Source organism: Neovison vison, chromosome 4, assembly GCF_020171115.1.
Source record: "Neovison vison isolate M4711 chromosome 4, ASM_NN_V1, whole genome shotgun sequence".
Lineage (NCBI taxonomy): Eukaryota > Metazoa > Chordata > Mammalia > Carnivora > Mustelidae > Neogale > Neogale vison.
The window spans coordinates 151,163,602-151,184,602 of record NC_058094.1 but is presented as its reverse complement, the minus strand read 5'-3'; the positions used below and the strand labels follow the sequence as shown (position 1 = coordinate 151,184,602).

At 34.1% G+C, this 21,001-nt stretch overlaps 1 protein-coding gene across 6 annotated transcripts in view; it reads left to right on the top strand.

Moving 5' to 3' along the window:
• Positions 1–21,001, top strand: part of PCLO (piccolo presynaptic cytomatrix protein) — a 530,926-nt gene that overhangs the window by 403,046 nt on the left and 106,879 nt on the right. For all 6 annotated transcript variants that reach the window (XM_044245920.1, XM_044245919.1, XM_044245917.1 and 3 more), the window contains exon 10: positions 16,585–16,710. In XM_044245920.1, the coding sequence (XP_044101855.1) occupies positions 16,585–16,710 (126 nt within the window). The remainder of the gene's footprint in view (positions 1–16,584; positions 16,711–21,001) is intronic.

Sequence of the window (21,001 nt, the reverse complement as noted above, 5' to 3'; positions counted from 1 at the left end):
AATTAGTTGTATGGCGAATGGTGAAGGAATAGATGAAAAAAACAATATGATTTGGTAATGGTTGGAGTTGACCACACTGGGTTTTATTATAGACTTGCATTACTTTTTAATATGTATGACACTTTCCATAATAAAAAAAATTAAGTTCTTGTTTGTTTTTCATATTTAGAGAAAATGAGCAGTGGACTTTAGCTTCATCAGTAGTGAAAAAGTTATCTAACCAAAAATTTAAATGCCTTTATAAACAGGATGAGGATGTAAGCAAGGAAAGAGTGAAGAATAAAATGTAGCATATCTGCCCTCACTAAGAGAAGGTCTAGATGGTCATTAATGCATTTTCATTTTGGTTATATAAACCCACTGGAAATAGAAAAGCTGTTTATCTTTTATGATAGTTTAATAAGCCATTCCGGGGGTACCTGGGTGGCTCAGTTGGTTAAGTGTCTGCCTTCCATTCAGGTCATGATCCGAGGGTCCTGCATCAGGCTCTGCATTGGCATTGGGCATTGGTATCTTAGACTCCCTATTCAGTGGGGAGTCTGCTTCTCCCTCTCTGCCCTTACCCCACTCGTGCTCTCTCTCTTGCTCTCAAATAAATTAAAAAAAAATCTCTTCTAAAAAATTAAACCATCCTAACAGGGTATAGCATTAAAATATTTTATAAGAATTATGTGAAACAGGTATACCTCACAAAAAAAGAAAAAATATTTTTATTCTTTGGAATCAGAAATAATTTCAAAATAGAAGACTGGAATAGAAATGTGTGCGGTTTTTTAAATTGTTTCTCCTGTGCATTTCCCAGAGTTTGGGCAGGAGATGCTCACGGTTTCCAAATTCTTTCAGGGGGTCCACAAAGTCAAAAATATTTTCACAGTAAAATGGTAAGATAGCATTTGCCTTTTGCAACCTCATTTTCTTGTGAATATGCCCAGTAGAGTTCTTTGGAGGTTGCATGATGTGTGCCGTCACAACACGTGGTACACAGAACAGATATGGGCATTTATTTTTGTTTATTTATTTATTATTTTATTTTTTCAGTATTCCAAAATTCATTGTTTATGTACCACACCCAGTGCGCCATGCAATACGTACCCTTCTTAATACCCACCACCAGGCTCACCCATCCCCCCAACCCCTTTCCCCTCCAAACCCTCAGATATGAGCGTTTAGCTGTATTCCATTTAGCTCAGTATTTTTTTTAATTTTATTTTATTTTTTCAGTGTTCCAAGATTCATTGTTTAGGCGCCACACCCAGTGCTCCGTGCAATCTGTGCCCTCCTTAATACCCATCACCGGGCTCACCCAACCTCCCATCCCCCTCCCTTCCAAATCCCTCAGATATGAGCATTTAGCTATATTCCATTTAGCTCAATATTAAGTGGATTTTCAATAATGTAAAACAACACCACCCATTTTTAAAGTATTTTATTTTTAAAATATAGTCATTTTTATTAAAAATATAATTATTATAAAATGATTTTATTTTAAATTCATGAGTAAATGCTTTAAGTTCTTAGTTTTAATTTATGATACAGAAAATAAATAGGCTTGTAATCCATATGAACAAAAGCTCTTTGAGGTCCTTGGTAATATTAAAGAGTATAAATGGCTCATGAAAACCAAAATGTTTAAGAACTATTACTCTAAGGATATATGTAGACAATGTTAAGAAAATATAAATAAACTTTTTTCTTCCTATAAAAAGCTTTACAGCATAAAATGTATTTTGAAGCTGTTTTTATAACTCATATTGGATAAATTTTTAATTTTTATTTGTTAATATTTATTAGTATATGTGCTGCCGAAGCGAGCACAATATTTATTTATTGAACACCCCTGATATGATTTACATTGTGTTCATTGCTAGGATAATAGAATGAGCACACACGTACCCTTGCCTACAGCTTGCTTGTAATTCAGTAGTAAAATCTGAAATGTGAGTAATTATAACAATAGAATTTTAAGAATAATTAAGATAAAGCCAAACATTATTGTTCATACTTATACATGTATATGAATAATTGTGTACCCACATTTACTTATGCACCACTATTTATATTTTTGTGATGTTCACAGAGAGAAATACATGAATACACTCTTCTTTTAAATGATCCATGATTTTTAGAAAATAGATCTTTTGACTATTAATTGAAAACTTCAAAGATAGGTGCTGATCAACAACTGTATAATAATTTTGAACACCTTTATTCAACCAATCACAAGGCGACAAAGTGGAAAGAATAATTGTGAATTTTAGCAGAAAGACCTGAGTTAGAGTTCAACTCTATTACATATTTAAATTTTGAGAATAAATTTGCTTATCTGTACAATAAAACTGGCTCTATGTATCTCACATAATTGCAAATGAACTTAGCACAAAAGCCTATACTTACTATACCCTCAACGAATGTTATTTCCTCTTTTCTAGGAGAGAAATTAACAGGAAAAAAAAGAACAAAATTTAATGTTCAAGAAATGAATCTGTTTCTTTTTTATTTCAAACCATCTTATGGCTCCAGAAACACAGCTGTTTCAAACAAGCCAAAGAAATTCTTCTGATTTCAAAAAAGATACTTGCTTATGTATAGTTCCATAACAGGCTGGCTACATCTGCAAGGCTAGAAAGACTAATTAGCAAGTGTAATAGGGAAGAACACTAAATATGTTTAGGTTCAAAAGACAGTAGAGTCTTCAGTGGAAATACTGGCTCATTTTCATTCTTCATTAGTCTACCATCTTTATGAACTTTTAGAAATAGGAGACAAATGTAACAGATCTCATTGGCTCTGAGTTGGTAGCAATACCATATATGCATAGCTCTTTATTTATTATTTAAACCACTTTAATAAGGTATAATTTACATATCATAAATGTACACATTGCAAGTGTGTACAAATAAATTACTTCTAGTAAATATGTGGAGTTGTGTGACCATCACCATAATCTTCTGTTAGAACATTTCAGTCACGGGGCGCCTGGGTGGCTCAGTGGGTTAAGCCGCTGCCTTTGGCTCAGGTCATGATCTCAGGGTCCTGGGATCGAGCCCCGCATCGGACTCTCTGCTCAGCAGGGAGCCGGCTTCCTCCTCTCTTTCTGCCTGCCTCTCTGCCTACTTGTGACCTCTCTCTGTCAAATAAATAAATAAAATCTTTAAAAAACAAAAACAAACAAACAAAAAAAAATTTCAGTCATTACAACAGGTTCCCTTAAGTCTGCTAGCAATACCCACCTTCAATGCTCCTCTCCCAGCCACAGGTGAGAGATTTACTTTCAGTCTCTTAAGTTTGCTTTTTCTGAGCATTTCATATAAATTGAATCATTCAGTATGCAGTTTTGTTGTCTAGCTCCTTCACTTACCAACATTTTTGAAGTTTTCTCTTCTATGTACCAGTAGATTGCTCTTTTTATTGCTAAGTAGTCTACATTTTTTTATCATTGAATTTTCCCAGTTTTTAAATATATTTTTTAAAGATTTTATTTATTTATTTATTTGACAGAGAGAGAGACAGAGAGCACAGCAGCTTAACTGACAGAGCCACCCAGGCACCCCCCAGTTTTTAAATATTTACAGACAAGTTTGAATTTGGATGTATGATTTTTTTAGTAGTTTCCTAGAAGTGGAATTTTAGGGTTCTATGGTAAGTTTCTTTTTAACTATTTAGGAAACTGACAAATAGTTTCCCAAAATGAGTGTACCATATTACATTCTTACCGGCAATATCTGAGAGTTCCACTTTCTCCATGTCATAGCCAACACATGGTAATGGCTATCTTTTGGAGTGGTTGTGGATGAAAACTCATTTGTTTTAACTTGTATTTTCCTAATGACTTATGGTAATGAGCACATTTTCGGGTGGCTATATGCAATGCATATGTCTTCTATGGTGAAATGTCTGTTCAGCTACTTTGGCCATTATTTATTTGAGTTGTCTTCTTACTGAGTTATAAGAATTCTTCATATATTTTGGATATAAGTCCTTTATAAGGTATATGACCCAAATATATTTTCTTCTAGTCTGTGTCTTGTGTTTTTATTTTCTTAAGTTTATTTTAAAGGAAAAGTTTTACATTTTAATGAAATTCATTTTATCAGTGTTATATACAATGTAATTTCTCATTGTTAGTGTGCCATTATATATGATACAATTTCTCATTGTAAGCTTCTCAAATTATTTTTAAGGATAAATTAAGTATAAATCTATAGACATAGGGGTCCCTGGTATGCTCAGTTGGTTAAGCATTTAACGGCCAACTCTTGATGAGGTAATGATCTCAGAGTACAGGCATTGAGTCCCGTGTTGGGCTCTGTACTCAGCGGGGAGTCTGCTTGAACATTCTCTCTCTCCCTCTCCCTCTACCTTTCCTCTCCTCCACATGCATTTTCTCTCTCTCCTTCTCTCACTCTCTCAAATAAATAAATCTTAAAAAAAAAAAAAAAAACTTTAGACATAAAATGCAGATCAGGTTGACTCTCTTCTAAAACTCACAGTTTCTGCCCTGTAAATTTTAATGAAACTTGCATTCATTTCCTCAGTAACAAAGGAAGTGTTTATTATCCAGGCCAGTCCACATCAACATCATCAATTCTCCTGACATCTGTCAGGATACATTTGCTTGCACATTCCTTTTTTTTTTTTAAGATTTTATTTATTTATTTGACAGAGAGAGATCACAAGTAGGCAGTGAGGCAAGCAGAGAGAGATGGGGAAGCAGACTCCCTGCTGAGCAGAGAGCCCTATGTGGGGCTCCATCCCAGGACCCTGGGATCATGACCTGGGCTGAAAGCAGAGGCTTTAACCCACTGAGCCCCCCAAGCGCCCTTGCTTGTACATTTCTGTTCCTGCTAAGGAAGTGCTTTACTTCTAACTGGAGGTCAGCACATTATTCTAAGCACTCTTCATGAAATTAAAGGAATTATTAATGTTTTATTCCATGAGAAAAAGATGAAGACATTCAAGATACTTAGCCTAGAGAAAAGAGGGCAAATGGTAATGTTAATGTGAAATTTAAGGGTATAAATCAAAAATGTATGTGAATTGATCACAGATAAAAGGGCAAATAAGAAATGAGATTGAATTAAAGGAGTAAGGATTTATATTGCTCTCCTAGAATATTTTCTTAACAATTAGAGTAATGAGCAAAAGTATATAGAAAGAACAAGGATATAGGAGTCATGAAAAAAAAAGCTCGAATCTTAACTTCTTTACATCCTAGACAACATGGGCAAGTTTCTAAATTTTCTTAGTCTCAGCTTCTTTGTCACAGATGATATAGGGAACATCTAACATAAGAAGTTGTAGAAATATTTTTTTAATATGAAAGAAGTGAAGACACATAGAAAAAACTCTTGCAGTGTAACTTACTATTTGCCTCCATCCCTGAAGAGTTTGAGAAAAATCAAATAATATATTAAATATAAAAAAACTGGCACAAGGTACAGAAATCAAACAGAAGTCATCAGTTCAAAGTCATGTTTTTTAAGACATTTGACAGTTAAAAGTTCAACAAATCCGATGTAATAGAAAATTGGATGAAAATAAAGAAAAGCACCTCTCTTTCTGCTTATAACACAATCTCAGTGGAATGTTTTTTAATATTCATAGCTGGTCACCTAGCAACCTCTAGCACTTCTTGTCTTTTCAGGTAGTAGTTAGAATCTTTTAAACAGAGTAATGAAAATAACCATGATAACTATATTAGATAACTCTTTAGTGCAAAGTGTCTCTTGATATATATTAGATGATAGAAGCTGTTGAACTTTGTTGAACACTTTCTTCACCAATAGCAAATTGATTCTTTTTTTTTTTTTAAAGATTTTATTTATTTATTTGAGAGAGAGAGACAGTGAGAGAGAGCATGAGCGAGGAGAAGGTCAGAGAGCGAAGCAGACTCCCCATGGAGCTGGGAGCCTGATGTGGGACTCGATCCCGGGACTCCAGGATCACGCCCTGAGCCGAAGGCAGTCGTCCAACCAACTGAGCCACCCAGGCGTCCCAGCAAATTGATTCTTGATGAGAACAAGTTTAGACTGTAGTGCAAAAATAATCTGGACACCTGGATTTTATTTTTATGTCTAACGTGGCTGAGCAAATTCAGTAATTCTCTGAACTAATCAGTTTCTCAACTCTTCCCAAAACTTGTAATTATGACCATTATTATGCTACCAACTTGTGCGCCCTTTTTCTCTATAGATTTGCCTACGAAGCTGTAAGTGTTAATCCAGTTACGTATTCATTTAACAGATACAGATGCAGTTCATATTTGTAATTCAAATGCAAAAACACAAAAATGATTAAAACCATAATACTAAAAAAGTAACAATTTCTTCTTTGACATGATGGTTAAAGATATAAGATGGCATAAACATTTACGCATCAGTAGAGAAATAGAAATTATATTGGACAAAACTCATATCAAGTGATCAATGTAGTCAGTCCCAGCTACTGATTAGGTGGTACGGTATGATTTGTGGCTGGCCAAGCCAGAAACATTTCCTCTCCTTTGTCTTGACCAAGAATTGCTAGTTCCCAACACATTTCTTCTGTCTTGATGGTTTATTCCTTTAGTGGCCTAATTGCAGTACCTCCCATCACTCTCTTCTCTGCCAGTGAACAGGGACAGGAAGGGCTGGATGTGCTGCCCTCAAACCCATCCCCTCTGATTCCAAACCAGATACACTGGTGCTAACCAGAGAGGAGATGCCTTGCTCGTCACTTATTTGGAGCAAGAGTGTGGCCTTCTCTCTACCTTTGCCATATTATTAGGTGTTGTCTTGAGCTCTTAACTTCTTAAAGCCTCATTTTTCTCATGTATAAAGCCGGGGTAGGGATGGTGTGTTTTGGTTTTTTCTTCTTTTAACATCCAAAGAGATAATGTAATTTTTAAGGCATTTTCTAAGAATAGAATACAATGCAATACAATTATATTATTTTACCACTCATACCATTGATGCATTAGCCCCATGGGAAGAAATTGGTATTTTATTATTTATCCATTCAGTATTCATCCAGTTATGTATTGAGTGTTGCCTAGATGCCATATGCTTGCTACATCTGTGATACCAGAATCCCAGCATCGCAGAACTGATACACAGAGCTCTTCCTCTGTTTTTGCTGGACAAAAGGTGATTTTTTTTCCATGGCCTATCTTTCTTTTCATTCCTGCCTTCTGTCACTGCTCAGTCACTGTGGTAACTACTATGAACACAAATGTTCCACAAGTTCTGCTACCAAGGTAATGTCCATATATATTGTGTGCCCAGAACACTCAGGGTACAACTTCTAGCTTTGTATTAATTTTCTACTGAATTGTAACAAATTACCACAAATGTAATGGCTTAAAACAGCACTCATTTAATATCTCACAGTTTTCTTGGGTCAAGAATCCAGGCACAGCTTCTCTGGGATCACAATGTCACGATCTTACAGTGTTGCGGGCTACATGTTGGCTGAGCTGCGTTCTGTTCTGGAGTTTGGGAATATCCTTCCAAGCTCCCATGTTTATTGGCAAAACTCATTTCCTGCCATTATGGAACTAAGGCTTCCCTCTTTTATCTCTGGCTGTCAGCCCGGCCACTCTCAGCATCTGAGTACTTCACAGCATCTTACCCTGTGGTTCTTTCTCCTAACCTCTCACACGTGGCAGGGTACTTCTTCAGCGTCAGCAGAAAACTCTCATCTTAGTTGGCTAAGATAATATATTCATAGTCGTGAATATCACATTACCTTTGTCACATCCTGTTGGTTAGAACTAAGTCGTAGGATCCTCCTGCCCTCAAAGGGAGGGGATTCTTCCAGATGTGATTCATCGGGAGTCACAATAGATTCTCTGCAACAATCTTCTTTTAGCTCCAGAAGTCCAAAAGGAATGCTTATTGCTAAGTTTTGAGTTACAGTAGTATTTTTCTACCTACTTATTTTTTATTAAATAAGACTGGCACTTATTTTGGAAAGCTTATCATAACATTACAGTAATATAAGTTGAAACTGTTCTATTTCCACTGACAATATAGGGTTACATGAATGTCTTGCAATATAATTTTCTTTTATATACATAATAAATGACCCCACTCCCAGACCTGGGTTGTTACCATGTGATCAATATCTAAACAAGTAAGTAGTAAGGTCCTATCCAGAGGCGTGCCTGCATGGCTCAGTTGGTTAAACTTCTGCCTTCAGCTCGGGTCATGCCCAGGGATCCTGGGATCGAGCCCTGTGTCAGGCTACCTGCTCAGGAAGAAGCCTGGTTCTCCCTCTCACTGCCCCCGGCTCATGACCTCTCCCACTCTCTCTCTTTCTCAAATAAATAAAATTTTGAAAAAAAGAAGTCACGTCTATAAATTGACCCTACCTTCTAATTTTGTAATATCAATTTCATATCAAAAATTATTTCATCTTGGACCCTAAGTACTGCTAAAGGAATTAAGTTTATCTTTAATTTCCTTTTATAGGCATATCATGCAATCACCCCAGATTTGGTCTTTCTGATTACAGTTTTGCATTTACCTTAACCTAAAATAAAGAAATAAATCCACGTGTTATTGAATGAATGAAGCACGATTTTTTTAATATGGCAGTCTGAGAAATTTTCTTGGTGGGAATTATTTCTGAAGTATCTCAGGAGAAAGAAATGCTGTGCACCTCTAATAAAATTATTTTACCAATATACGAAATATCTTTTATTTGAAAGGTGTTATTCAACAAAGCCAGAATGCCAGTATCTTTTGATATTTACTTGTGACTTTGTTACATCTATCTATATATAATGTTTAAATACATATGTATATGGGTATATATGGGTATATATACATACCCATATACATATGTGAAGTGAAGATATGTATGGCATTATTCCTAGAAAGTGTACTGTAAGCCCCAAGGAGTGATTGTGGGAACATCTGAAACATACGCAGTGTTCCTGTTCTCCGGCTCTTGAGTGCAATGGCCTGGTAGGAACAGGATCACATCATCTCCTCGGGAAGGGTGTAGATAAGGAGCTATGAAAGAAAGTAACCTTCAACTCCCCTTCCTGCCTCAGGTGATTGCTAGCGCAGATATCCTGTTCCTCCCTTATCCCGTAACTCCCTCCTTGCGTGCCTGTGCATAGGGAATGGTACAGGCCTGCTTTCTGGCTTCAAGATAATTGCCTTCTCTTTGTATTCCCTCCTCATGCTTTGATATATCTGTCCTTGCTTTGCTGATGAAAAACAAAATAAAAGCTATGTGCAGAATTCAGCTGTTGCTACTCTTCCTTGTAGAGGCAGCCCTGCATGACCTCTCAGATTGATGACTGAGAGCATTATTTCAGTGCACAATGACAGATGTGTGTGTGTGTGTGTGTATGTATACATACACACACATACAGTTTTATATACATATGTATATGTATGTATATCGGGAAGGAATGTGTGTGTGTATATGTATATATGTGTACCTTCCTTATTTCCCATACCAATGGCCATTTCAGTCATATGGCAGTCCAACTTGGGCGCATCTCTTCTGGTATGGTGTGAGTAAGAATAGCCTTTTATACATGCTTTGTGTAGCATTTTTATCATAGTCACATTACATTAGAAAAGAAGAATTTACACTTTGGTTCTTGGAAATGTGACAAAAAATGTTCTCTTTAAATCCTTCATATATGTAAAGCATATGTATTTAAAATTAAATACATATTTAAAAGAATGCTTTTCAGAACAATTACACTGGGTCAGAAAAAGCTAATGGGAATGGTTGAGTATGTAATTTCTATGCTGAGGTTTAGAAACAGATTAGATTTGGTATTAAGGTAGTGTTTCCATTTCCATTTTGATGCTGCTGGAAACAGTCAAGTAGGGATTGCTATAAGTAATTGATATGTGTTGTTATATTTGTAGGAATATTTTTCTCATAAAAAGCAAAAATTAGTAAAAATAAAAATAGTGAAGTAAAGGAATATTCTTTGGGTGTTTATGTTCAAATATTGATGAATTAATGTAGCATTTAAGAAGAACACAAAGGAGAAATTACTATTTTTTTAATATAAGTTGGTATATTTTCCTAAATATTTATATAAATAATTTATAATCTAGAAATTAGTAGGTGAAAGAATATAAAAATAAGCTTTCACTGTTTCACTCGTGAGTATAATTAATGTGTAAACTATAAAAATAGATTTAATTGAACTATCCTTTGGGGCATTTTCCATTATCTTTAGTACTTCATTAGCATTAATATTTATATAATCTTTCTTCTTCAGTTCAACTAATGACATGACTAAATTGTAATATATCATTATTCTGTGATAACTTTATTGTGAATAATAAACTCCATTGATTTAAGGACTACTGTTCATAAGATAGTGTATGCACTGATAAAAATTTGCATTTCCTGATGCTTAGATGTAGCATGTGATAGTGTCAAAATGAACCAACTATTTTCATTTTTTCTAAACTTAGTGGTTATTGGTTACATCAGAAATATTTCATATATTAAGATGAAAATAAAACATTTTTGTAATACTTTCTGTAACATATTAATAAAAATATAAAATTAAAGTAGACTTAAACTTTAAATTTACATGCAGATATAAAGATTGTTTCCTTAATATGCTCATGTTTATTTTATACACAGCTTATTTTATTTGGTTTTTTTATTTCAGCTTTATTGAAGTATAATAGAGTTACAAATTTGTAAAATACTTAGTGTGCACACCATGGTGATTTGATTTACATATATATTGTGAAAGGATCCCCCAATCTAGTTAATTAAAACATCTATCACCTCATGTATTTATCTTTTGTGTGTGTGTTTGTGTAAGAACATTCAACTTCTACTCTCAACAAATTTCACTTATATAGTACAGTGTTACAACAATAGTCACAATGTTTTATATTAGATCATTAAATGTTTTTAATTTTATAGCTAAAAGTACGTACCCTCTTACCAGCCTCTCCTTATTTTCCTGACTCACAGTCCCTGGCACCCACTTTTCTACTCTGTTTCTATGCGTTTGACTTTTTCCCTGCACATATATGTGATACCATGCAGTATTTGTCTTTCTCTGTCTAATTGATTTCATTGAGCATAATGCTCCCAAGGACTATTCACGTTGTCCCAAATGGCAGGATTTCTTTCATTTTCATGGTTCAGTAATATTCCATTGTGTGTATATGTACATATATACACCTTCTTTATCCAGTCACCCATCACTGGACTCTTGAGTTATTTCTGTATCTTGGCTATTGTGAATAAGGCTGTACTGAACATGGTAGTGTAGATATCTCTTTGAATTCCTATTTCTTTTCCTTTGGATAGATAACCAGAACTGGGATTGCTGGATCATAGAGTAGTTCTATTTTTAACTTTTTGAAGAAGCTCCACAGTTTTCCATGGTGGCTGTAACCAATTTACATTCCTATCAGCAGCACACCAGGGTTCCCTTTCCTCCACATCTTTGTCAACACTTGTTATCTCTTACATTTTTTATAATAACCATTCTAACAAATGTGTGGTAATATCTCATTTTGGTTTTGGTTTGCATTTCCCTGATGATTACTGATGCTGAGCACATTTTCATGTACCTTTTGGCTATTAGTAGGTCTTTTTGGAAAAATGTCTATTTAATTTCTCTGCATATTTTAAATCAGATTTTTGCTGTTGAGTTGTATGAGTTCTATATATATGAGTTTATATTTTTATATTGAAGCCTTATTAGAAGTATGATTTGTAATTTTTTCTATTCTATAGGATGCCTTTCATTCTGATGGTATCTCATGAATCTCTTAATCTATTTTCACTCTTCCTTCTTTTTCCTCTTTGCTCCTCTTCTTAAATGACTTTCACTGCTCTGTTTTCAAGTTAACTCACCTTTTCTTCCATTCTCTGGCCTGATATTGAACTTCTCTATGAATTTTGAAGTTCATTTATCTTATTCTTCTGTTCTGTGATTTCCATTTGGTACTTTCTAATATATTCTGTTTGTTGAAATTTTCACTTTGTTCATGCATTGTTCTGCTAACCTCAGTGAGCATCATTATAACTATTATTTTGAACTTTTTATCAAATAACTTCTCTCCCCTTCATTAAGGTCCTTTTCTGGAGTTTCATCTTGTTCTCTTGTTTGAAATATATTCCCCTGTTACTTCCATTGTTCTGACTCTCTGTGTTGGTTTCTAAGCATTAGATAAAACAGTCACCTCTCCTAGACTTGATGCAGTGGTTTCATGTAGGAGATAAACATTGATTCAGTCTGGCCTGAGCTTTTGGTTATCTCTCAAACCTTAGTGATTGTCCAAGCTGCCTTCTTTGTTCTTAATGGCTCCCAGTAGTTGAAGGTATGCCAGAACCTGTTTTTATGTGTTTTTTGTTTTTCTCATTGACCCAATATGTAGGAATCACTCAGCTAGTTTCTGGATTTTTTTCAGAGGGAATTGCTCCACGTGTAGCTGTAGATTCGGTGTGTCCATGAGACGAGGTGAGTTCAGGAGCCTCCTGTGTTGCCACTTGGCCTGGAATATTAAAAGTGACTACATAATAGTGTATTTACCGCATAATTATAAGAAGGACTTAAAAAGACTTGTACATTTAAATTATAATCCCAAGGTCATTAAGGTAATACTTTTCTTAATGATTTTGCTACATCCATCACTGAACTTCCCTTTTCTTAAAAATATTCTCTATATACTTTAAAGGATTTCTGAAAGTTAGATTTCTCAGTAAGACTTCAACAACATCACTGTTTATATACTGTGAGATTATTTTAACTTTGGCAATCTTTTAGTAAAGCTTCTGTGTTCTCTTTGGTAACTACTGGTCTTTCTAACCTGCTGCACTGTTCACTTGAACAAAACTACTGTATTTTCAAAGCATCTAAGGAGGTATTTTATTAATGTTTTTAGATAGAATACAAGCAGAGAGGCAAAAGGAATTTATGTTGATAAAAATTTGTCAAAAGTCAAAAGTGATGATATAAACATCAATTATCAAGGACCATTCAGATATAAGCATTTCAGTTAAAAATTAATGTTTCTTCTTGAATTTACCAGATCTTTTATTGAGTTCTACAATTTAGATTTGAGTTGGGGTGTTATATTTTTATAGAATTATTAAAAGTATTTTTATTTTTTCTGCATTTATAACATAAAATATCGAAGTGCAACTATAGAAATATGATATCAAAATGTCCAGGTTTAAATAATTAGAAATCATGTAAATTAACTTTATATGCATTATGTCCAAATTAGGTTACATGTAATTCCAGTAAAGTAAGCAAAAAACTGTTATACTTTCTGAGTCTTTTTATTTTCTATCATTCTATTTTATCACAAATTTTAATATTTCTATGCTACTTTGTTGTATACACAAAAAACTTAGCATCAACCAGAGCAACAATAATTCTTAAAAATTTACTGTGTTCTTGAAGTGGTTTCTTTACTTATGAATTTCATTTCTCACACTATTGTCATCACTGTACATTACTTTCATTTTACCAAAGATACTAAGGCTTATAACATGTATTTAGAAAGAGACTATGGACTCTGAAAAACAGTCTGAGGGGTTTGAATTGGCGGGGGGGTGGGAGGTTGGGGTACCAGGTGGTGGGTATTATAGAGGGCACGGCTTGCATGGAGCACTGGGTGTGGTGAAAAAATAATGAATACTGTTTTTCTGAAAATAAATAAATTGGAAAAAAAAAAGAAAGTGCTTTGAGTATTAGAATTCAGTGGTATAAGGCTGTATTTTATAAATTAAATAAGATTGTGTTGTGCTACTTTATTAAGATGGATATAATTATAATTTACTTCCACTGATCCTTTATTACAGGGTTTTAGAGCATCCTCAGTCACCAAAAATCGAATGGTACTAAGGATCCAACTACCTAACTCTGAAGACTACAGAATGAAACTGTACTTAACTAATGAGTCATTAAACACTGCATCAGAGGCTAATTATGTGCTATATAGTAGCTGATGTAATAAAACATAATAAAAATAAATTAATTAAATAAATAAAAATGTTTAAAAAGAGTGGAACTATAAGTGAACCTTTAAAAATAATCACGTATACCAATTAAGAGAATTTGGAGTTCCACAAATACTCTTTTAGCTATACCTTTACAAGGTGTAACAACTGATCCTAAACATCTAGCTTATGCTTTTCATGGACTATGTTTACACTCTCACTTTTAAGCTTAAAAGGAAATATTTCAAACCAAATTCCCTTAGCACTTTGCTGTACCCTGCTATCCCTCCTATACTCTAGCATTATGATAAATTTTGATGTAAGCCATGATCTTGAACATATACCTATACACGCAGGAAATGTGGATCTGCGGATTTTTAGGATCTGAAATTGACTACATCTTAAAATGATATGTATACACTGACCACGTTAGAAATTCAGTGTCTGTGTGTGTTTTTTAAGAAGTTTAACAAGTGATAAATTACAACTCGGAGTGATTCAGTCATGTAGAGTGAAATCAAATCTTTAAGAAACTATTCTTACTTTTTATAGATAAATTCCATGAAATAACCCTTTAATTAAGGCCAGCTATTTTAAAATCTTCAATATGGAATTTCCAAATGTCCTTCACACAATAAAAAATAGACTAGACTAATTGAATGAAGAATGGCTAGGAATGTTTCTTCATCTTCTACCCTTTATTTGTATCTAATGTCTTACTGTAGGATCAGTCCTGGTGAATCCTTATAGTCTACTGTCTAACAAATCAACTGTTTCTATGCAGACTTAGTTGAAACCGGGTCATGTACTAGATGACATTCTGTATTCACCCAGTTATATTCAATGAGTAATCACAAATTAATCTCTCATAGCGGTAGCAATGGACCAAGAAACTGGCAACAGAAAAGCTCCATATGTAGGGCCAGAGAAAGCTCTGACTCCTTGAGAACAGCAGGAAACTTAGAAACATACAGTTGCTTGTTCGTTTTTAATTTTTATTTTGAGGCTAAATCTTCAGAACGCTAACTCTGGTTAAAAAATAAAGGTGGGGATGGGGGGGGCGCCTGGGTGGTTCACTGTATAAGCCTCTGCCTTTGGCTTCAGCTCAGATCGTGGTCCCAGTGTCCTGGGATCAAGCCCCTCATCGGGCTCTCTGCTCAGCAGGGAGCCCGCTTTCCTCTCTTTCTCTGCCTGCCTCTCTGCCTACTTGTGATCTCTCTCTCTCTCTGTCAAATAAATGAATATAATCTAAAAAAAAAAAAAAGGTAGAAAGAGGGAGGTAAATAGTAGGGAAGGACAGAGAAAAAAGAGGGTAAATACAAGGAAGGAAAGGAAAAAGAAAATGGGAGAGGAAATTCCTTCAGAACCCTCTTATAACCCGAGAATGATGTTTTACCAAACTATGCTAGGTGGATGACGGAAGGATTCCATAATCCAGTGTTACTGATTTTTGGATGTTTGTACTGTGTTGATGCTGACTACAGGGGTTTCTTTTGAAGAGTAAAGTGGGAAGGAAACAGAAACTATAAGGGAGATGACTTTTAAAATTTAGAGATTTTGAAAGAGTTGAAAATAGTACTTCAATCAGTGAATGGCAAGAATTGTAATTTAAAGGGGCACCTGGGTGGCTCAGTGGGTTAAGCCTCTGCCTTTGGCTCAGGTCATGAGAGCCCCCGCATCGGGCTCTCTGCTCAGCAGGGAGCCTGCTTCCCTTCCTCTCTCTCTGCCTGCCTCTCTGCCTACTTGTAATCTCTCTCTGTCAAATAAATAAATAAAAATCTTTATAAAAAATTGTAATTTAAAGAAATAATTGTACCTTCATTTAAGAAGAATAACTCTGCTTTCTTTTAGTACTTTTATTTTTAAATATCCTTGACAATGGTAAAAAAAAAGTATATCTGGTGTTTTACATATATACACTTGCTAATTTTTAGCTGGTTAAAAAGAAAATATAAACTTAATTCTGTCTCAGTTAGTTTTCACATAATAATCATTGTCCATCTTTTTTTCCATGTGGCTATTTACAGAAAAATCTGTTCTAGGAAATAAAAAAGTTTACTAAGTTGTTCATCAGTCAAGAATAATTTTATTGTGCCTTGCAGTAAGTGCCATGCTAAGGCACAGACAATGTTAGTTGAGTTAAAGCTAAAAAGTCAATAGTAATTCACAAATTATGATCGTGTTTTCATTTTATCATTTGCAGTCATGTGCTTGGATTGTGTCTTCTCAATGTATACAGCCACTACTGTCTTTTTAAGTGAAATGCTCCTCAATTTCATAAGTGAACTATATGCTCTGGAGTTTCTTATAGTGGGAACATCTTCATACAATGTTTTTATAAAGTATCTGGTCAAAAATGGACAAAGATATTTGTTTCTTATCTTGGTGGTATAGCTGAATTCGAAGAATTATTTTTTAGTATCAGGTGATTCATCATAGATGCTACCAAAATCTCAGAATGTCCTATTCATATCAACTATTACTGAATTCAGAATAATACCTTTCTGTTATTAGTGTCCAGTCCCAATATTCATTTGTAGATAGCTTCTGGGTACCAGAGCCCACTTTATGTGCACCTTATAACTTTTGATAACTGCTGTCCCTTTAAATCATGACTAATAATTTGCTAATTTTTCAATACAGGTAATGGATTAGGAATTAGAATTGTGGGTGGTAAAGAAATCCCTGGACATAATGGTGAAATTGGAGCCTATATTGCCAAAATTCTTCCTGGAGGAAGTGCAGAACAGACAGGGAAACTTATAGAAGGTAAGGATAAGGATTTCATAGTCAATTAAAATGAATGTACTCATATTAAATATATTTTAATTTCATGTGAAATTTTCCTCTTTACTGTCTAGGTAGACCGCTCTCCTCATGATGAATTATGAAATTTTGGTATAATAATATAAAAGAAAATGTGTTCACAATTATATTCATCTTATTTTCAATTGCATTGTCCTTTTGGCTGTTGGTTTGCTATGGGATTACCTTGTTTAACAAATACTAATGAGTCAATATTGTTGACTTGGGCAATATTATTTTTAAAAAACTTTCATCATTGGGTTAATTTTTTATAAACACTAAAAAAATTATATTGAGATCAGAACTATAAAATATCAGATGATTCAGTATACACTCAAGTCAGGTCAGCAAACTATGAACAGCCCACAGGCCAAATCTATCTGCTGCTTATTTCTGTAAATAGTGTTTTATTGGAACACAGGCAGGATCATCAGTTTACATGTTGAATGTGGGTATTTCACACTATAATAAAAGAACTGTATTCATGACAGAGACTAAATTGTCTGTAAAGACTAAAATACATACTGTCTGGCTCTTTACAGGAAAAATTTGCCAACTCCTGGGCTAGGTTTCTTGGTCTGCTTCTAGATACTATATACCTTATTACATCAAAAGCATTTTAAAATAATGAACTTTACAGATATATCTAAAGGGCCATTAAAATATTTATATATATATAATCACTTTCTTTCAAATGTTATAAAATGCTTGATTCTCAAAATGCATGATGATTATTTTCTCTTGTTAATTAAATGTCATTCACATTTTCCAAACTCTAACATATAGTTTACAAGCTTTCAATGATATTGCTTATGATGAATATTTTTTAATCATAAAATAGCCTCAACCTATATTTTATTCTACTCAAAATATTTATTTGGAAAGTGTTTTTCTGTCATTTCATAGTTTTATAAAATGCAGCCCATTGCTTAACATTTAATCATGCTAAAATGATTCACTGTCCTTTTCTGAAACTTGAGGCATTATCGATTCATCAGAATGCTCTACTGGAGCCAACCAACTCACTAAGATATGCTCTTCCCAACTTCACTTTCAATGATGTCACATTGATGGCTTGAATTGGTCATGGTGGGAGTATTTACAAAGTGGAAATTAGGCCCATTTTGTTTGTTTATTTGCTTGTTGGCTCTCAGAATGCCACTTTACCAGGACATTACCTAATATGTAACTGAAAGCATGTTATTATTCTTTTTAAGATTCTATTTATCCATTTGAGAGAGACAGAGAGAGCACAAGCAGGGGGAGAGGCAGAAGGAGAGAGAGAAGCAGGCTTCCTGCTGAGCTGGGAGCCAGACCTGGGGCTCCATCCTAAGAACCAGAGATCATGACCTGAGCCGTAGGCCAATATTTAACCATCTGAGCCACACAGGCGCCCGTGAAATCATATCATTAAAAATATTCTAATATCATGCATAAAACAGGAAAAGGTAGGAGAGTTAGCCAGACAGCTAAAAGAAGGTAAAGACAATGAATTAACATATAACAATTATGAACAGAACACAGAGTCTGTATGAAATTTCTGTGACTATAATCCTATCACTTCTAATGCTAATCCTTAGGTGTTGTCCTCTACTTAAGCTATAGGAATTGAGGCCATTTTTTTTTTTTAAGTTGAGACCATTTTTAAGAATGGGAGTGACATGATCATTTTCATACAGCATACTCCAGAAGGAAGTGTATATACTATTTTTATTTTAAAATAAAAAATTGCAACTGTTTGTGTTAAGGTTTTGCAAAGATACTTGAATAAAGAAACCCTTCTCCAAATTTACATAATCGAAATTGGGAAATACTACAAATCAGGGTGATTTGAAAAACAATTTGAAAGAAGCATACTGTTATGAAATGATACTCTTTGTACTTGGTAGCCTATGTAGCCATTTTTAAGTTCATAAATTTAAATTTAAAAAATAGATATAAAATAAATTAATTCAAGAGGGAAAATTGAAATGAACTTAGAATGTTACATGCTCAGACTGTCACAAAATTTCTCATCCTTTTTGGAAGTAGTAGTCTTACGGTTTGCCTATTTAGTTTGAATGAGAAATCACTGAAAGCTACATGCATATTATTTAAGATTTTGTTTTAATTATTTATTTAGTAATTCTCCCCAAAGATTTGCCAAAGTGCCAAATGAGGCCTTTCTGTGAGCACAGATCCTCTGGTTGGAGTCCAGTTCTTGTAAAATGCACACCCATTGTGATTTATGATTTCTAGCTTTGTTTTGTTTACTCTTACAACATAGGTCTTTAATAAAACCCTTGGTAGTATTTCTTTCTATTGGATTCACGATGCTGTCTTGGTTCAATATTGAGGTCCTGTTTTTGAAACATTAAATATTTTAAGGAATTACTTTAACATACAAACCATCCACAAGGCAATACCTGTGTTCTGGGCCACCAGGCTAAAATGATAAAATTCATTCCCTTTATATGCAATGACTAGAAGGCCATCAGTCCAAATGGGAATCCACAGGGACTCACCTTGTTTGACCAGTGTATTTTCAGGATATATATGTTTATGTACGTGTATTTATATTTACATAGTTTTTGTTTTGTCTTTAAATATGTGCTTTATTCATACATGCTATCCTTAGACCCCTCATCTTTAATCTTTGATAGATTATCATAAAATTTCAGAGCTCTAGATTGGTTAAAACACAACTCTGATTTTTATGCCTGAGGCGAGTTGTCACTCTAACAACACTCCAGTGTATATCACTGGAGACTTGTAGATTTTTTTTTAATATTTAAAATTTTTCATGACCATCATAAAATTTTGTTTATTGAAGGCATTAAAGATGGTTAATTAGCCATAGTTTGAAACTAATTCTTATCTAAGGGAAAAGCATACATATCTGAATAAATAGATAAAATATGTGTTTGTGGGTATGTAACTGTTTATCTCCATCTGTAGAATGAGTTCCGGGTAGACTTAGGAATTGATTTGATGTCTTCCAAGTGTATCTTTCTGCATTTCTAAATACAAAAGTATGTACACTGAGCCTTTATGGCTTAAAATTATCTTCTACTCTATTGAAAACATACGTAACATTTGGTTGACCATAGAATTCTTAGACTGTACTTTTTTTTTCCCCACTCCATACAATGAAGCTCTTCCCAAAAAACTGGTCAACTTTACGGTTTTTTTCTAAGTTGGTTTTTTCTCCTACAGTAGGCTTTTCAGATTCAGTGTCTCACGTGCGTACACTCTCATTGTGCTCAATGCCATGGATTCAGACTGTGTTGACGTTTGGAAAAGCAAAGGTATTTCCAGGTTTCCTCTAGCTTTTTATTCTCTGGATTTGTGCATTTAAAACATATTGACCAGTCATGTAGGTTCTCTAGAGCTCATAAGCCAAAATTCTGAAAGTACTGTCTTATGCAATGAAGGGGAAAAGCCCCGCTATACTTCCTGGAGATTTTTATTCATTGTTTTTTGAGAAATCTTTCTGAACAAGGTCGTCGATCTTGTTAAATAATATACGAAAAGGATGTGTTTCTGAATGCTGATAATTAGCAAAAAATATTATTGCAGAATCGTTAGGCTCTTCTCAAGAAATTTGTGTTTAAACACTCATAATAGAGGCTTGTGCCATCCCCTGAAATTAAAAAAAGCAGTTAGGGAACATTGTGTGAATCAAAATATCCTGAGCCAATCTTTTAGTTTTATAAAATTCTATAATGATTTTCTGAAAGAACTTACACAGTCAGACACTTGAGGGAAACGAAATCTTCCAAAATCTTAAAACTTATTTCTCTGTAGCATTCCTAAACATTCTTAAGCAAATACCAGACCAAGAATGATTTTTTTTTTCCAAGAATGATTTTTTTGCAACCTGCCCCTCTTTCTTTTAATGCATAAGGTCATTTTTTTTTTCTGTTGGAGGTGAAAAAAAAGAAGACAAAACATCTGGGGAACTAAACTACAAATCTAAGTTTCTAAAGTGCTATTTCTTGCTATTTGCTTTAAGATGAAATTTTTAAATAATTTCAGGTCAACAGTATTGGGGCTGTATACTGCTCATCAATATTGAGGCTTTAAGTGGTATATGATATTATCTCATTTTCTCCTTTGATATTGTTATTTCTCTTTGAACTATTTGAGTATCTAAAAGTACACTTGAATATATGGATTTTGAATGTATATTTCAAACCTTCCACTTCCATTTTAAATTTCTATGTTTAGAGAAATGATTATCAACCTTATTCACAGTACAATATCAATACCAGGT